Here is an 18,733-nt window from a genome sequence, read left to right on the forward strand (position 1 = left end):
AAAAAATATTTTATTGATTTTTTACAGAGAGGAAGGAAGAGGGATAGAGAGTTAGAAACATCAATCAGCTGCCTCCTGCACACTCCCTTCTGGGGATGTGCCTGCAACCAAGGTACATGCCCTTGACTGGCATCGAACCTGGGACTCTTGAGTCCGTGCTCTATCCACTGAGACAAACCGGCCAGGGCAGGAGATTTTATTTTTAACCCCACCGCCTCCCCATCAGCTTTTTCTTTTATTGTTTGAGTGATTGATTGCCTGCTTTTATTTTTAAATCTTTATTGTTGAAAGTATTACATATATCCCCCTTCTCCCTGATTCTAGCCTGCCCCCACCCCCACCCCAGTCTCCCCATCAGCTTTTTGGAAACACGTGGCCAAAAACACAGTTGCATTATTTCACCATAAAGAGGTGTTCATCATTGTCCTTATGGTCCCATTTGCCCAACAATCCTCCTTCCGAGGTAAGATCTCACCTTTTTCCGATTGTGAGTATTTACTGATTTTTATAGTTTCATGCATTAGTTGTGAAATCTACAAAAGCTAGTTTCTATTCTCTTTCCTTCCCTGGAGAAGCCATAGCGGGGCATTTACTGATTCCTAGTATTTTAGTGGAACTCCTAGTATTTCAGTCAGTGGACATGATACACCGCTCTGTGCCCGTGCCCAATTGTGGGGGAATCCCTAACCCCAAAGGAGAGGACAGTGACTGAGACACCCTTCCTGATCGCCCGCAAAAGAGACAAATGGGAACCTGGCGTCCCACCCAAGTGGCCAGCTCTCCCCACAGAGTTCTTCTCCTCCGCTGGACCAGGTGGAGACTTGGAAGACGCTCCCTAACGGGACGGCACGCAGACTTCTGGGAAATGCAGTCCCGCTGCCCCGGGTGGGCCCTGGCAGCCGACTTCCGGCGTCCTGGTGCGCATGTGCGCTCGGGCTGTGTGCGTGTACGCGCAGGCGCCCTGCCGCAGCGCCGCTGTGGCTTCCTGTCCGAGCCCCGGTCACCGCTGCCCCCGGTGCCCCCGCTCCGGCCTCCGTTGGGCGAGGACCCGGGGCCTGCGGGGCCGCGCGCTGTCGGGGCGGGGCGGGGCGCTCCAGAGCCTGCGCGGGCGGCGCGCGGAGCGGGGGCCCGAGGCGACCCCGGAGCCCGCGGGCCAGGCCGAGGAGCGGGGCTGCGGCGGGTCGGGTCGGGCTGGGCCCGTCTGCCTCGCGGCGGCGAGGCCCGGGAGGGACGTCTCCCGAGTGAGTCTGTCCCGAAGGCCCAGGCCGGCGCCTCGGGGACGTTGCTTGGGAGGCGGGGACCCGGGGGAGAAGCGGCGCCGCGGAGCCTCGGGGCAGGTGAGCGAGCCCCGACGGGCGGGCCGGGCGTCTGCGGCCCCGGGAGGTGCGGGTCTCCCGCCCGCAGTGAGCGGCGCTGGGGACTCGCCCGGACCAGGACGGGAGTTTGCGGGAGGAGCGGGACCGCCTCCCGGGAGGGGCGGGCTGCTGGGAGGGGGCGCCGCCCGCACTCGGACTTGCCTGTCTCCTGGGGGAACAGGAGGTCCCAGCCTGGGCTTGGACGGTGCCCTCCTCCCTCCTCCCTCCTCCCTGCACCCAACACCCCTCCCTCCGCCTCGCCCTCCGGGGTTCCAACGTGTCTCCAAACGTCCCCCAGGACCGCGGTCACTGGCCTGAGCGTGTGCCCACTGCCCTGGAGCCGCCGGGGCAGTCCCGGGGCAGCGCCTCAGGTCAGCCTGCGGGGGGCGCCCTCCGCCTGGGTGCCTGCGGGAGAACTGGGGCCTGAGGAGGGCGGGGACTTGCCGGGGTGTCCCTGTGTCGGTGGGATTGCCAACAGGACTCAGACCCCCAGGGCAAGTGTTTTGCCATGTATTATAGTTAAGTCAAAGTTTCTTAAGAGATTTTTTTTTTTGTTCTCAAATTTGTACAAAAAATTTAGACTTAGCCCTGCAGGAGTGTATCCCTTTACTCAGAGCATCCTGCAGACTTATTGATCTTAAGTTGTTAAAAGAGTAAAAAAAACCAGATGACTGTAACGAAATTTCTCTTTATCTTCTCTGTATATAAAAGCCTAAGCCATCTATCCCCAACTGTCAGGTAACTATGACGCGTACTGACCACCAGGGGACAGAGGCTCAGCGCACATGCATGGAAACATGGGCCGGACTGAGGAATCTCAGAAGGAAGAAGGGAGGGTGGGAAGAGGCTAACCAAAGATCTTATGTGCCTACTAGAGGCCCTGTGCACTGGTGGGGCCTCTCAGCCTGGGCTGCAGGGATTGGGTGGAAACTGGCAGACATGGCACTGCACCATCTGAGGCTTCCCGGATTGGGAAGGGGCGCATGCCAGGCCGAGGGACACACCTGTGCACGTGCACCGGGCCTCCAGTGTGGAATGATGGGGGTTATTTCACTAGGCTTTGGCGTTCATTCCCTAATGAGAGATGCATCCACGCAGTCACCACATAGTGATGTGGGAGTTAGAGACCAGCAGGAGGGCTCTCCCTCATTTCCTGTCACTTCTGAAGGTTTAAAGGGACAGTCTCCCGAGGTGTCTGATGGAACTTTCTGGGCGAGTTCTTACGCAGGAAGAGTACTTCCTGGGCTGGCCACATTGCTAACTTCGTCGCCCGTGTGTTCCTCCTCCAGGTCTGCCTCTGGTTTCACAGTCCTCGTTTTTCCAAGAGCAGCAGAAGATGAATAACTATCTGGTGAGTTTTTCTGGTTACGTATTTCTTCCCTAGTTTGTTTCAGAATACACCTTTTGGAGGTGAATAGTTCAAACATTACCTTGTGAAAATAGATCAGATAAAAGATATTCTCAGACAAATCACAGAGCAGCATGTCAACCCCAGCATTTATCATGTTTGCATGTGTAGATAGCATGATCCTCCTGCACTTTTTAAAAAAATATATATTTTTGTTGATTTTTTTACAGAGAGGAAGGGAGAGGAATAGAGTTAAAAACATTAATGAGAGAGAAATATCGATCAGCTGCCTCCTGCACTACTGGGGATGTGCCCATAATCAAGGTACATGCCCTTGACTAGAATTGAACCTGGAATTCTTGTGTCCACAGGTGCGCTCTATCCACCGAGCCAAACTGGCTGGGCCCTCCGGAGCTCTTAAAGCCCAAGTATAGGTGTGCCTCTTGTTCTGACATTCATCACAAAAATGATAAATACCGTTAGATATTTGACTTACACTGACCAGCTATAACACTTGTTTTCTCATCGTTTTTAAAGATTTTGTTGGCATCCTAGCTGGTGTGGCTCAGTGGATAGAGCTTCAGCCTGTGGACCAAAGGGTCTCGGGTTCAATTCCTGTCAAGGGCACGTACCTTGTTTGCAGGCTCCTCCCCGGCACAGGCCCTGGTCGGGGCTCGTGCAGGAGGCAACCAAATAATGTGTTTCTCTCACATTCATGTTCTTCTCTGTCCATCTCTCTTCCACTTTCCCTATAAATCAGTGGGAAAATGTCCTTGGTTGAGGATGAACTAATAAAAATAAAAAAATAACAGATTTCGTTGATGATGTCACTAGAATTGTGACTAGCCATCCTTAACAATGAGCCCTGAGCCATTGCCATGGGTGCCTTGTGCCTCCTGTCAGCCAGGGGCATTCTGCCCCAGGAGCACTCCACGCACAGAGCTTTGCTGCTGACAACATTGTTGTGCCATAGATCCGTTGTTAATGCTTGATCCGGGGAAAACCAGGGCCGCCTGGAGGAGTGGCCTCTCCCCTTCCATAAGTCTCCCCAGTCTCTCCCATCGTCTGTTGGGGTTGCACCACAGACTGTGCAGTGACGTGTCTGGCAAAGGTTTCTGATGCCCCATTCCTTGTTCATCTGGAAGCCTGCAGCTGTGGTTCTGTCCCTGCCCTCTGACCTGCTAAAGGCCCGTGACCTAGCCAGTCCTAGCCTCAGCCACTCCTGCCTCGCCCATCTGCAGTGTCCTGTGTGGGTTTGTGTCCTTTCCTTGGACGTGGTTGAAAGAGGCAATTCTTTCTCTCCAGGAGCTTCTCTTCTTGGGGCGATAATTCCGAACAGTGGTTGTGGGAGATGACAGACAGCCCCGCAGTTCACGGGAAGCTCTGTTGTGAGGGTGGGCACAGCCTGGCCTAACTGCCCCTTGTGAGCGGGGGCTCCGTCACTGCGGGGAGAGTTGTGCCTGGTGTCAGGTGCTGGTGTTTTGCTTTTCTTGCTGACTTACAGTCTCAAGTGTTTATAAATTTTTCCAGTGAGTCACATTGGTAAACATTGTTTTCCAAGTTTACCTTGTTTTACAGGATTACCATATAATTTTGTAATATTTTCATTTTGAAAAATTGAGACCTTGGTATTTTTTAAATTTCCCAAAATGAGCAAGTTTGTGTGGGTGAGATCCCTGGTTCAAGAGCGCCCTCCCCTTGAGTGTTGGGCGTAGCGTCTTTGGTGGTGCTGGTGGTGGCGGCAGTGATGAGGAGGAGGAGGAAATCCTTGGTATGGTGGTTCTTCCATTTGTCTGCTCTTGGTCTCCCCTCCCTGGCTCTGGAGCCATGTCAGTCGCTTTCTTCAGACAGGCCACGCAGGCGGTGTTCGAACCCCTGACTGGAGGCGGGTCTGAGTGTCTTTTCCCTGCTGTGAGGAGGAGGGACTTGCTGGCTCAGGACCCTTGGACCACAGTCTTTGGGCCAGTGGCTCTCACTGTCCCTCTGAGGCCTGAGGCCGTTCCAGTCCTCTGGGGACACTTTTCTCCCAGTCTTCACTAGTGGGGTCTCGGTGCTTCCCCCCTTTCCTGGCGTTAGGACGGGCCTCTTGGAAAGTGTAAGGCGCCGGTGTTCCCCTCCTCGCGGTAGGAAAGCTAGCTCTGAGGGTAGTGATGAGGATGGTCACAAAGTATTCTCACTGCCATGTCCATGTTCCAGCCTGTGTGACCACACAGCTGTCCCTCACAGTACTGGTCTGAGGGGCTTCTGAAACAGTTAATGGTTGTTCCTTCGTCTTCTCTAACTAACCTAAAATCCTCAGTCTGCAGTTCTGATTGGTTTCTTAATTCATTATCCAAGTTCCCAAAACGCACTTTCTTAAAATTAAAAGTGCCCGAAAAGCTGCTGCTTTTTTTTTTAATCCTCACCCGAGGATATTTTTTTTCTATTGATTTTTAGAATCAGTGGAAGGGAGGGAGAGGGGAAGAGAGAGAGAACTATTGATATAAGAGAGACACATCAGACCCTGACTGGGGCTGGGGATCAAACCTGCAACCCAGGTACATGACTGGGAGTCAAGTTCAAGACCCTCTAACTACTGAGCAGCACCAGCCAAGGCAAAGCGGTTTAAGCCAGAGGAAGAACAGTGCGATTTCCCCTCACCTTCTGCATAAACGTGAACTTGGCCAAGCTACTAGCACTACAGCTATCGCCAAGTCACACATTGGCTTGCAACAGTCATGGTCATGCTGTTTGCAAGCGGCAACAGTGCGTTACCAATAGAAATGGTGCTGACAGTCTCTGTGGCGCCTGGTTGACCCTGCCGCAGGCTTAGCCCTGCATAACAATACCAAACCAGCTGGTGCTGCCTGGCTTGCCTGTTGCTTTGGTAACTGGCAGGCATTGCCGATTGGCTCCTGTAAGCTGGAGGGACAGGTTTGGACAGGAACAGCGGCTGGGTTTCAGGCACGTTGAGGTTGAGATCTGGACCTGTCAGGAACGAGGAGAGAGTCTGGGCTGGTGATAGCCAGTGGGGAAATGCTGACCCATAGGCGGTAACTAAATCCATGAGGCAGATGGAGCAGCATCGGAGCAGTGAGTGCAGACAGAAGAGTAACGGACCGAGAGGGAGCCCAGGGCCCTCCACCTGGGATGACGTGGAGGGGGAGGAGCCAGCTGAGGAGACTGAGCAGGAGCAGCTGGAGCAGGCGCAGAACCAGCACCATTCGTGTTGGAAGCAGGATGAAGGAGCAGGTGCCCGTTTCCACGGGTGCCCTCAGGCGGGCTCCTCGGGCAGCCGCCTCTGCCCGGCTGAGTCTCCCCAGCAGCCAGGAGTGCGTGGCTCAGTCAAGACCGTTTCTTTTTGGGTGTGAACCCTGAGTGACCTTTCAGTGCCTGCCTGAGAGCGTTGTTCCCCTTCCACAACCTGTAACAGAAGGGATCCGGGGCCCTGGCTGCCTCTGCCAGTGACCCGGTAAGCTCTTGTCCCCGGACGCCTCGTCCCCGTCACCCAGTCCCATCGCGCTGCTGTTACAGGAGCCGGTGTCGTTCAAGGACGTGGCCGTGGACTTCACCCAGGAGGAGTGGCAGCAGCTGGGCCCGGAGCAGAAGACCACCTACAGGGACGTGATGCTGGAGAACTACAGCCACCTGGTCTCCGTGGGTGAGCAGAGCGGCTGAGCTGCTAAGACATCTGATGAATTTGATGGGATAAATGTGAATGGTGTGTTTGGGCACCAGGCAGGGCATTTGCCTCCTGGTGAATCGGCACAGCTCAGAGGGCACTTCGGTCGTGTATCTATAAGGCACCACTCTCTGCAGAAGCCTCGCTGCCAGGCTCAGGGTCTCTCTCTTTCTGTTAACAGGCTGTCACCTCGTCAAACCGGACGTCATCACCAAGCTGGAGCAAGGAGAGGAGCCCTGGAGAGGAGACGGGGAAGTCCCACCTCACGGTCGCCCAGGTGTGTGGGAGGCAGCGAGGAGGGCACTGCTGAGTCGGCAGCGTTTTTCTGGAATTGTTGGTGGTGATAGAGAAGTGACTAGAAAAGTTAGCTGTGTGCGTTAGCTGCCTGCCTGTCACTCCAGGCAAAAACGTGTTTTAGAGCTTTTCCATGCTCACCTCCCAGAACCAAATCCAGTCCCTTCCTCTCAAACCTGGGTCTCACTCGCTCTTTTCGGTAACCCGCTGTCATGGATTGTGTTTCGAGGCATTCTCAAGTCTGTTACCACCACATAACTTATGTGGCCTTAAGTTCGGGCTTCCCCTCCATTAACGTGCATTTGCTCCGATGTGTTTCCATCTCCACCTTCATTGTCACTTCTCCTTCTTTGAGGTAAGATCCCAGACGCCCACCGTGCCTCAGCCAGTGAAGGCCGTTCAGCTGGGAGGGCACGTGGGCTTGTGGTGCTCGCTAGTCCTCAGGGGTGACAGCAGGATCTGGGGCTCCCTCCTTTTCCGAGTGCTGTTCATCTGTCTCTCCCATTTCCGGTTGCTCTGGGTCCCCAGTGCCTTCATAGTGAGTCAGTGTGCAGAGTGGACCGGGGACTTGTCCCCCTCCTGCCCCTCCTTCAGGGTTTGTCTGTGAAGGGCTCCTCTGCCTCAGGTCTCGGGTTTCTTTCTTTTTTTTTTCAATATATTTTATTGGTTTTTTATAGAGAGGAAGGGAGAGAGATAGAGAGCTAGAAACGTCGACCAGCTGCCTCCTGCACACCCCCCACTGGGGATGTGCCCGCAACCAATGTACATGCCCCTGACCGGAATCGAACCTGGGACCCTTCAGTCCGCAGACCGACGCTCTACCACGGTTTGGGCATGGTCACGGGTTTCTGTGCCTTGCCTGCCTTGTCCTCGTGGGGGACACCTTCATTCTACTTGGATTTGCAAGGTGTGTTCACCAGAAGTTCCAATTGTCCTGTCACTCATTTCACAGGATGAGCCTACAGTGATTCCCTGTTAGTTCCTGAAGGAATTAGCTTCCTCATCCTCTGAGAAGCACCACAATCATGGGCCTGTATTGCCTGAAAAAGTAACTTTCAGTTGTTTCCAAAAATGCTGCTGAACTCCATTTAGCCCATATGTGTTCTGTTCACGAGATCATTGTCCCTACAGCTCTGCCTTTCAGTGGGGTGTGCTTCGTCTGGCCAGATAACACATTCTCTTAAGTCAGAGCTCAAATTTTCAAACCCTTCCCTCCTTGAAGTTTTTCCTTCCAACTCTTATCCTAACTCTAATCTCTTGACTCCATTCCTAGGTCTGATCCAGAATCTAGTATCTGATGGCACATATTTTTAGCTTGAGGCTCACTATCCCTGGATTCTAACCTGGAAAGAAAGGAGCATATTCCCCTTGCTGTGCTGTGTAACGTGTAGTACACGGTTATTTCTCCTATACCCGAGGAGCCAGACAGGTGGCAGAACTTTTTTAAATTTTTTTTGTAATGTATTTCTATTGATTTTAGAGAAGGGAAAGAGATATATAAACATCAATGATGAGAGAGAATCATTGATTGGCTAACTCCTGCATGCCCTTTATAAGGGATTGAGTGCCCGTGGCTGGAATTGAACCCAGGACCCTGCAGTCTGCAGTCCGACACTCTATCCAGAGCCAAACTGGCTAAGGCGGCAGAACTTCCTTGTCCCTCATTCAGAAGTAATTTACAGGTCATTATTTCTGAGCATGCATGTTTAGGTCACATCTCATATATCTGGTAGGTACTTGACAGATACCTACATGATTCAGATTACTAGAAAGAACAGCTTCTCTAATTTCTATTTAGGGGTTCAAAAGATATAGGAAATAGAGTCATACTTCCTAAGAGATGGGTTTTGGTTAAGAAAAGAGAACAGAGCCATATAGAGTAATTTGAAATCCAGAATTTCACATGGGATTTCAATGTTCCACAAGGTTGAATCCCTGCGCAAAAGGGATTGTGTGGAGAGTAATTACTTTCAACTTTAAAGAAAAATGGAGCTACCAGAGATGAGACAGGATTTGAGAAGTGTTTTCTGAAAGCGTGGAAACCCCCCAAGAGAGGTTTTGAGTAGACCAAGGCTAAAAGTCAAGCAGACTGCAAGAGCAGGAACAGAGGCTTGGGGTTGAAGTAAGCTGGGCATTGGCAGTGCCACAGCATCTTGGGACAGGCTGATAAATCAAGCCTATACTGTGAGCTCTTTCTCCCAAGCTGATGTGAAATGATGCTGGGTGAAGTTCTGCTTCTCCAAAACAGATCCATCCTCGGCGAGATTCCAACCCTCCAACCCAGCAGTGCTTCTTGTTGCTTTCATTGGACTCCATTTGCTGGGAGTTCTCTCTTGTCTGTATTGTCAGTCATTCATCTGGCAGCTTGTCTGCTGTTCTTCTACCTTCTATACCCAGTTTTGAACAAGTTCTTATAAAAAAAGACTCTTGTGTCTTTGTCAGTGAATTTCCCCCTTTTATCACCACTGGGGAGAGGAAGAGAGAGAGAGATTTTTCAAACTAAAGAGTAAGGGAGCCCTGGCCATTTTTCTCAGTGGTTAGAGTATTGACCTGAGGACTGAAGGGTTGAGGATTTGATTCCCGTCAAAGGCACGTACATCAGTTATAGATTCAATTCCCAGCTCTATCTGGGGATGTGGGAAGGCAACCAATTGAAGTGTCCCATGCATATGTGTGTCTCTGTCTCTCTCTCTTTCTGTCTCTCCTCTTCCCCTTCCATTCTTTCTAAAATAAATAAATAAATCAAACTATCCACAGGTGAGAATTAACATACACAAGAAAAAGAATAAGGGGGAAAGGTACAGATGGAATTATTTTCATCTATGAAGCTACCATCTATGCCACAAACATGCTTATGTACATTTCATCCCATATCTTATGTGGGAAGATGTACAAAATTTGGTTAATTTTGCCTCTTTTCAGAAGTCTGGAAAGTTGACCCGATAGACAGAGTCAAGGAAAGTGAAGACAGACATTCCAGGCAAACTCTATCCATCAACAACAAAACTCTCACTGAAGAGAGAGGTGATGTTCTTGGTAAGTCTTTTAATGTGGAAATAAACCCTTTTCCTCTAGGAAAAACACCCTATAAATGTGACTCATGTGAAAAGAGCTTAAAATCCACTTCAGAATATATTAGTAGTGACGGAAGCTATGCAAGAATGAAGCCTGATGAATGTAGTGCCTGTGGGAAAGCACTTCTTCATGTGAAGCTTGAGAACACTTCCCCAGGGGAGAAATCTTATGAATTTAATCAAAATGGGGAAGCTTATACTCTAAATAAAGAAAGTATTTATCAGGACATTCATATTTTGGAGAAACCCTTTGAATATATTGAATGCCAGAAAGCCTTTCAAAAGGATGCAGTTTTTGTTAATCCTATGGAGAAGCCCTATAAGTGGAATGAATCTGAAATAGCCTTTCTCCAGATGTCAAACCTCAGTGTACATCCAACATCTCATATGGAAATGAAACCCTATGAATGCAATGCATGTGGGAAATCCTTCTGTAAAAAGTCAAAATTCATTATACATCAGAGGACTCACACAGGAGAGAAACCTTATGCATGTAATCAGTGTGGGAAATCCTTCTGCCAAAAGGGAACCCTCACTGTACATCAGAGAACACACACAGGGGAGAAGCCCTATGAATGTACAGAATGTGGGAAAACTTTCTACCAGAAGTTACACCTCATTCAACATCAGAGAACTCACTCAGGAGAGAAGCCCTATGAATGTAGTTATTGTGGAAAATCATTTTGCCAGAAGACTCACCTCACCCAACACCAGAGAACACATTCAGGAGAGAGACCCTATGTTTGTCATGACTGTGGGAAAACCTTCTCCCAGAAGTCAGCACTTAATGACCATCATAAAATTCACACAGGTGTGAAACTCTATAAGTGTAATGAATGTGGGAAATGCTTCTGCCGCAAGTCTACCCTCACAACACATCAGAGGACACACACAGGAGAGAAACCCTATGAATGTAACGAATGTGGAAAATTTTTCTCTCGGTTATCATATCTCACTGTACATTATAGAACTCATTCAGGAGAGAAACCCTATGAATGTAATGAATGTGGGAAAACCTTCTACCTGAATTCAGCCCTCATGAGACATCAGAGAGTACACACCGGAGAGAAACCCTATGAATGTAATGAATGTGGAAAGTTATTCTCCCAGTTGTCATACCTCACTATACATCATAGAACTCATTCAGGAGTGAAACCTTATGAGTGTAATGAATGTGGGAAAACCTTCTACCAGAATTCAGCCCTCTGTAGACATCGAAGAATACATAAAGGGGAGAAGCCCTATGAATGTTATGTATGTGGGAAATTTTTCTCTCAGATGTCATACCTCACGATACATCATAGAATCCATTCAGGGGAGAAACCCTATGAATGTAATGAATGTGGGAAAACCTTTTGTCAGAATTCAGCTCTTAATCGTCATCAGAGAACACACACTGGAGAGAAAGCCTATGAGTGTTACGAATGTGGGAAATGCTTCTCTCAGATGTCATACCTCACGATACATCATAGAATCCATTCAGGAGAGAAACCCTTTGAATGTAATGAGTGTGGAAAGGCCTTCTCTCGAATGTCATACCTTACTGTACATTACAGAACTCATTCAGGAGAGAAACCCTATGAATGTAGTGAATGTGGGAAAAAGTTCTACCACAAATCAGCCTTCAATAGCCATCAGAGGATCCATAGGCGGGGGAATGTGAATGTGCTTGATGCGGGAAGGCTTCTCTGAAGTCAGACCTCATTTTACATAAGAGAACCCATCCAGTGTAATGTTAATTCCTACCTTTGTTAAGTCAGAGTTCACACAGGGGAAAGTAGACCCACCTCTGTGCATTACTCAAACTTCTAATCTGAGAATTCACAGAGTGGAAACCGCAACTACAATAAGACACATGACTTGTTAGATACCAGACTGTAAAATGTATGAACATGTAGAATGTCCATACACTTCCATGGAGTCAGACTGTTTCACATATCAGGGAATTCATTCCAACGGGAGATCTGTCATTTTACAGAATGTGGAAAAGTCTCCTCTGGAGTTATTAATACTAAAAGTTACATTTTCAAGTTTTTTGTAATATATATATTGTGAATAAATGTACCCTTTGTATAAATAGAATCTATAAGACTAGATAGCTCATCAGGACCACAATACAGCCACATTAAACTCATACATGAGTATGTCCTGACCATGTAGGCCTTTGTTAACTTGTTTTTTTAGAATGGTACATTACAGGGACTGTACGTTCATTTGGAATCATGTTTGAAAAGGCAGTATATCCTTATTGGAATGATTTGTAAGACATGTATAAGATTAGCTATTTTAATAATACAGTACTTAGAATGCATTGTCATTGAACTAGTATTTGGTATATATAAAGTATGTTTCTTCTTGTACTCTTTCCTAGCACTTACAAATATATTTGATTATTGTTAATGAACTGAATAACTAAACACTGCCATAATGAAGTCAGTGTATTTATAATGTTCACAACTATATCTGAGGCAGCAAGAGATAGAAAATAATGTACAAAATAGAAAACTGCATAGGTAATTTTAAATTGTTAATGCCAGAAGTCTCTAGTAGTGAGAAAAACCAATATTCATTGAACTCTACATTTTAAAACTGAACTTAAATTTTTATCTAATTTTGATCTGTTTTTTTTTTCTTTTTTTGGATGCCTACACAAATGTAAATGTGCAAACCACCATACTATATATTCTAGGAATTATGTGTATTTTATTTGATAGTATTTTTAAACACTGCTCTACTCCGTACTATTCCTGAGTGACTGAAGAACATGTTCACACGGGCTTGTGTCAGACATTGTTGCGAATGTGGGAAAAAATTCTACCACAAATCAGCCTTCAATACCCATCAGAGGATCCATAGGTGGGGGAATGTGAATGTGCTTGATGTGGGAAGGCTTCTCTGAAGTCAGACCTCATTTTACATAAGAGAACCCATCCAGTGTAATGTTGAGTAACCACCCTTGCCACTTGCTCCTTACTGTTTGCTGGCAGAGTTTGGGTATCCATTTCTCCTGATGGAACAGGGATAAATCCTGATCAGTTTCAACCAGTAATGATAATGCCTTCCTCATTACCAGCAATGAGGTGATCTTGGCACCCAATTCTAGACACACATACAAAGGAGATACTTGACACATTATTTTTGGAAAAGGTTTGGAGTCCTGTGGATAAGGAATGTTGCCTTGCTGGGAAGTGATACTTTTTTATGTCTCAACAATGACGTGTATCTAAAGTGTGGCAGAGCAGAAAGACACAGACCTGGGGCCCAGAAGGGGATGCTGAGCCACTGGACCAGCTATCCATGGAGCCACTTCGCCTCAGGACTGTTCCTCTGTGAAAGACTCTTACCTTTTCCAGCCAGTAGATTTGGGTTGCTCTTTCATTGGTAACTGAGGATACAAAGTGACACCTTTGTAGGAGTAACACAAGTGAGAAGTGGACTTTAGGTAATTCATTTATTTTGAGGTGTTGATACAGAGATTTATTTCCTGTAAATTTTGATGTAAGTAGGTAGAGCATTAGAAACCATTAAGTGTATCCATTTCCATGAATCGTTACATCACTGACTTAAGGACCTTTGGAACCAGATATATAACCAGATATATCCCTTTTTATAATGCATGCCATAACATTTGTTTAGGCTCATTCATATCATTCATAGATTGTTGCTGCACTGTAGTTGACAGCATATGGTGAAAGGTAAGAACCTCCTCTTGTTTCCAGTGGTTAGCCTGATGCCTGTGTTATTTGAGTAGTATATTCCTCACCACTAAGAAGAATGGCCACATTTTTCACTATTTCCACCACTTGTGGCACCTGTTCTGTTGCTCAGCACTTTCCCTTCTAGGTGACTGTGCCTGTGCCACATAACAGGACTGAAGGTCTGGCAGGCTGTAGTTAGTTCTGTGTAAGAACCATGCATTCAGTTCAAGAACCCTTCAGTATAATTGCTGAAATGATATCTACCAAGGTTTCCACACTCATGTATCATCCTTATAACTTCAATGGTATGCATTTTAAGTAAAATATGTGAAAAGTTTACATGGCTTACCACATTCTTTTCCTCTGATGGAGCCCTACACATAGAAGGGTTGTATGTGTAAGTGGGCTTACTTGTCCTCTTCAATAATCCAGAGATGTAATTGTTCAGTTTCCCAAATGTCCGTGTTGTTATATCTCTGAAGTTAGCATGTTCTGGTTTAACTGGCCCTTTTTCTCCTCTCCCATTAAGTACTTCCTAAGAGGTACTTGAAGTAATGGTTTGTCTCAGATTTGATGGAATGGGACATCTGTAAAGGTCTGAACTATTCAGGCCATCATGGAAGATCCACCAGGCCAGAGTTAGTGAAAGAAAGCACAGGTGGCCTGGGTCAGACAGTGAGAACGGAAAACAGTCCAGACAAGGTGAGTGCTTGCTTTGTGAACACGGAGACCTCATAATGAGCGGTGTGAGCAGATGAGGAACCCTGAGGGACTTTCAAGGGCTGAGCAAGAGGCCACCCTTTCCTGGCGCCTGGAGGTGAGATGCTCCCCGAAATAAATCGTCCTCGGGTTAGTGACGCATTGGCTCAATGGTGCTCCCATGTCCCTTCAAATAGGTCCAAATGAAGGCCCGGGCCACATTCTATCTGAGACAACATCACTCTCCTTATTCAATCTCACAGTGCCTGGCTGGGCCCTCGAGACATGCTCCCCAGAGGAGGCTGTGTATCAGGCTACCTGCTTACAGATGACAGCCAGCTCTCTAGAATGCCTCCAGTTAAACAGCAAGGAAATACATTTTTAATCCTATTGCTTCTTTCTTCTCATCACAGCGATATCTGCATCACATAAATTGCTTTCCTTTCCTTGAATCTAAAGTCTTATGATTCCTGCAAAATTGAAGATAGCACAGGCTGCTGACTTGTTTCCATAGCCCAACTCTGAGGTCCCACTAAGGTAAGAGAAGGCCATGGGCCATAGGACCAGCCTGAATGGGAGCCAGCTCTGTGGGAAGAATGACGTGGCTCCTGCAGGGGAGGTGCTGGCAGCCAGATGCTGTTGGGCAGGTGAAGAAAACTTGTATTGGAATAGTTTTCTACATTCTACACATTCTCTCCCTCCATGGTGCCTTCCTGAGACAGTTGAGCATTGACCTATGAACCAGGAGGTCAGGGTTTGATTCCAAGTTGGAGAGCATGCCCAGGTTGTGGGCTCCATCCTTAACGTGGGGCTGCAGGAGGCAGCCAATCAATGATTCTGATCACTGATGTTTCTATCTTTCCCCCTCTCTTCCTCTGTGAAATCAATGAAAACATATCTTTTCTTAAAAAAGACACCATTGGGGGAGAACCAAGAAGGCGGCCTAGGTAAGCACCTAAACTACTGCCTCGCACAACAATTTCAAAATAACAAGAAAAAGACAGAACAGACATCATCCAAAACCACAGGAAAGCTGGCTGAGAGGAAATTTACAACTAGAAAGGAGAGAGGTTCACAGATCAGATTGGGAGCCGCAAAGCACTGAGGTAGGGAGACGCTCATGCAGAGAGGAAAGGCAGCCAAGTGCCGGGTGGCGGGAGGGGAAAGGATGCCCTTGACTGCATTGAACCCTGTTCCGGCTGCACTGATCCCCAACCCGGCCAAAACCCTGTGGACCCAGGCTCATACGGGTGGAATCTAGACTGTAGAGAGAGGCACCTGGAGACTCAGATACTGGGAGACGCGGGGGAGCCGGGAGCCGCAGCAGGTGAGTGAGTGCGCCCAGAGAGGTCTGACCAGACTGGGAGACCAGGGGAGCCGGAGACACAGCGTGAGAGTGAGTGCACGCAGAGAGGTCTGACCGCGGAAGCTGCTGCGGCCTCTCATAGCAGAAGGAGTCGGAAGTTCCTAACTGCACTGAATCCCCAGTTCCAACTGCACTGAGCACTGAAACACAGTTCAGGGCGAGCTCCTGGGGCACCCATGCTTTTACAAGGGGAATCTGAACTGTCAGGCAGAAACTCAGGGGATCTGTGGAAGGCAGAAGTCTGAGGCACACGCACACGGGCAGGACTGATGGGAAGCCAAGACTGGCGGCTCAGCCCTGAGACTCTGCCCCATCCAAGCTGAGCACAGAGGCTTTTGCAAAAGTCTGATCCTATAAGACTGTCTCCAATACAGAAGGTATCCTGGTGTAGACACAGCTGATACAGACAATAGGTCTGGAGGTCAATTCCTCCCAGTGATACCAACAACAATTAAGACTTAACTACAAGGCTGTACACACAGTACACAAAGGGGAGCACCAAGAGTGTCCACTCAAATAACTGAGTAAAACAGTTACCTACAAGAGAGCACCCATACGATCATCAGCTGATTTTTCAACAGAAACTATGCAGGCCAGTCAGGAGTGGCAAGAAATATTCAAAGTGATGAATAGCAAAAACCTACAACCAAGATTACACTACCCAGCAAAGCTATCATTTAGAATTGAAGGTCAGATAAAGAGCTTCACAGATAAGAAAAAGCTAAGGGAGTTCATCGCCACCAAACCAGTATTACATGAAATGCTGAAAGGTAATCTTTAAGAAGAGGAAGAAGAAAAAGGTAAAGATAAAAATTATGATCAACAAATACATATTTATCAACAAGTGAATCTAAAAATCAAGTGAATTAAAAATCTGAGGAACAGAATAAACTGGTGAATATAATAGAATCAGGGGCAAAGAAAGGGAGTGGATTGATAGTTATCTGGGGAAAAAAGGTGTAGGAGGTGCAGGAAGAGACTGGACTAAAATACCACACCTATGGATGAGGACAATGGAAGGGGAGGTAAGGGCAGAGGGTGGGGTGGGAACTGGGTGGAAGGGAGCTATGGGGGGGGTGGACAATTGAAATAATCTGAGCAATAAAGATTTATTTAATTAAAAAATATATATCAACAGTAAAATGCAACCCACAGCATGGCAGAAAATACTTTCAAATAATTTGGTGGCTTAAGCACTACATGACCTACATAAATCACAGGATCACATGACGTACATAGACGAGAGCTACTCACTTCATTTACCTAGAAATAGGCTTTTAATCAAATTTCACTTTTCCATCTTAATATATGACAATAATATATACAAAAGCTATGAAATCCACTAATAGATAAGGAGTAAAGAAAAGAACTCACCTGGGATTTGCTCATTTTTTATTGTTCCTGGAAGAGTGTGGGAACCTGGGAGAGGAAAGGAATAGAATGAGAGCTGGCTGGCTCTGCAGCACCTCCACTGTCCTAAAAACCTCTCCACACCAGCGGGTAACCTTCAACCTTGGAGAAGGAGAGGAAGGCAACCTTTGTGACTCCTTAACCCTGCAATGTTCACTACTGCTTTAATTATCTATCTTCCTCTAAAGACAAAATACAATGCCCTAATTAAAAGACAAAATACAATGCCCTAATTAAAACTGACATTTGGGAGGAGGGAGGAACTACCAAGTCTATTTTGTATATTCTAGAATCCTCATAAAGCTTTGGAAAGGGGGATAGGTGCTCAAACATGGGTCTTTAAAAACAAAACACAACCATTTCTTACCCATGAAACCTGTATAATTTTGTTAACCAGTGTCACCCCAATACATTCAATAAAAAGGAAAAGAGCCCCTCCCCCGAAAAAAAACCCTGTTTCTTCTCACCTGAGGGGATGTTTCTCGCAAGTGCCTTTTGGGAGGAAATTTGTTTCCATGTGATTGTGTGGACAGCACCAAGGAGAATACAGGAATTGGGCATTCTGACTTCTGTTCGCTTCTCATTGGTCCTAGAAGTCATTTTTCCTTTTAGATTCTTCTTGCCTTCGGTCAAAAGACTCACAATCAATAACCTTGCAAGTCCTCCCGGAGCTGCTGGTGGCCCCGTAAGGTGAAGCCGGAGCAGCGCACCCCAGATGCCGACATGGGCTGGACGTGGTGAGGGCGCTGCCGGCTTCCGGACAGACTCGGGGGAGAAGGAAGGGGAGGAGGTGCCCTTTGCGGGTGAGCGTGGAAGAGCTCCCCAACCTCGGACCCTCCAGCGCCGGGCTCTGCGGTGCCATCTCCCGCCGGCCCCTCCCGGCGACCACCGGCCTGGCCCCTTCGCTCTGCCGCGCGGGGACCGCAGCTTCGGGGCCCGGAGCCCGGCCCAGCCCCGGCCCCTCTGCGGCTCTGCTGCCGCCTCTGCTGCTCTGACGGGGCTCGGGTCCGAGGCTGAGGAGGAGGGTTTCTTCGCGGTGAGAGGCCGGCCCTGCAGCCCCCTCCTTCAGGCCCCAGGAGGCCGCCTGGTCCCGGCAGAGCCTGGAGGACAAGCCCGCTTCGGCCGGAACCTCCGTCGGGGCCCCGCATCCGCAGGCGGCACCCTCCCCGCGCCCGGGAGCTGGGACGGAGGCTGGGCACCGGGGACGCGCCCCCGACAGCGCAGGGCCGGGGGCTCCCTACCGGACAGCGCAGGGGCAGGGTTTCCCTACCGGACCGCGCAGGGGCAGGGGCTCCCTACCGAACAGCGCAGGGGCCGGGGCTCCCCACAGGACCGCGCAGGGGCCGGGGCTCCCCACAGGACCGCGCAGGGGCCGGGGCTCCCCACCGGACCGCGCAGGGCCCGGGGCTCCCCACCGGACCGCGCAGGGGCCGCAGGGCCCGGGCTCCTCCCCGGCGGCGGCGCGGCAGGGTGCGCTCAGGCGGAGCGTCCGGCGCGCGGGAACCTGAAGGAGCCTCCGCCCGGGCGCCCTGAGGCGGGGCCGGGGCCGCGCAGGGGGCAGCGCCGCCTCTGGACGCGGCGTCCACGCAGGGCGCACAGCCAGACTCACCGCTCCCTCGCCGCAGGGCTGTCCGCCTCCGCCGTCCTCTGGGCCGCGACCCGCCGGGGGCCTGGAAGATGGAGACCCCGCGCCCCGCGAGGCGGGAGCCCCGCAGGACGCCGCCCAGGCGCCAGGCGCGCCTGCGCACAGAGCCCCACGCAGCGCAGGTGTCGCGGGAGGCTCCGCCTATGCGGAGGCTCCGCCCACGCGGGGCGGGGCCTGCGCGGG

General features: G+C 49.2%; 1 protein-coding gene across 4 annotated transcripts; it reads left to right on the plus strand.

Moving 5' to 3' along the window:
* The first annotated feature begins 908 nt into the window (after positions 1 to 908).
* ZNF12 (zinc finger protein 12) lies at positions 909 to 17,741 on the plus strand. Of its 4 annotated transcripts, none has more exons than XM_084884400.1 (7): positions 909 to 1,337; positions 1,654 to 1,726; positions 2,645 to 2,706; positions 6,217 to 6,343; positions 6,546 to 6,641; positions 9,581 to 9,694; positions 17,518 to 17,741. In XM_084884400.1, the coding sequence occupies exons 1-7, from the start codon at positions 924 to 926 to the stop codon at positions 17,592 to 17,594; spliced, it is 963 nt and encodes a 320-aa protein (XP_084740526.1). In that variant the 5' UTR covers positions 909 to 923; the 3' UTR covers positions 17,595 to 17,741. The 4 variants fall into 4 exon arrangements, with proteins under 4 accessions (XP_084740526.1, XP_084740527.1, XP_084740525.1 ...); XM_084884401.1 differs by lacking the exon at positions 17,518 to 17,741 and adding an exon at positions 12,422 to 13,769; XM_084884399.1 differs by lacking the exon at positions 17,518 to 17,741 and adding an exon at positions 12,962 to 13,769.
* The last annotated feature ends 992 nt before the right edge of the window (positions 17,742 to 18,733 follow it).

The sequence above is a fragment of the Pipistrellus hanaki genome (genome assembly GCF_964339955.1).
Source record: "Pipistrellus hanaki genome assembly, chromosome: 5".
Taxonomy (NCBI): Eukaryota; Metazoa; Chordata; class Mammalia; order Chiroptera; family Vespertilionidae; genus Pipistrellus; species Pipistrellus hanaki.

Excerpts from the sequence above, each read along its gene's own strand:
- ZNF12 (XM_084884398.1), top strand. The coding sequence starts at position 924 with ATGTGCGCTCGGGCTGTGTGCGTGTACGCGCAGGCGCCCTGCCGCAGC. Across the intron at positions 2,707-6,216 it reads AGAAGATGAATAACTATCTG|GAGCCGGTGTCGTTCAAGGA; the intron begins GTGAGTTTTTCT and ends CTGCTGTTACAG. Across the intron at positions 6,642-9,580 it reads CCCACCTCACGGTCGCCCAG|AAGTCTGGAAAGTTGACCCG; the intron begins GTGTGTGGGAGG and ends GCCTCTTTTCAG.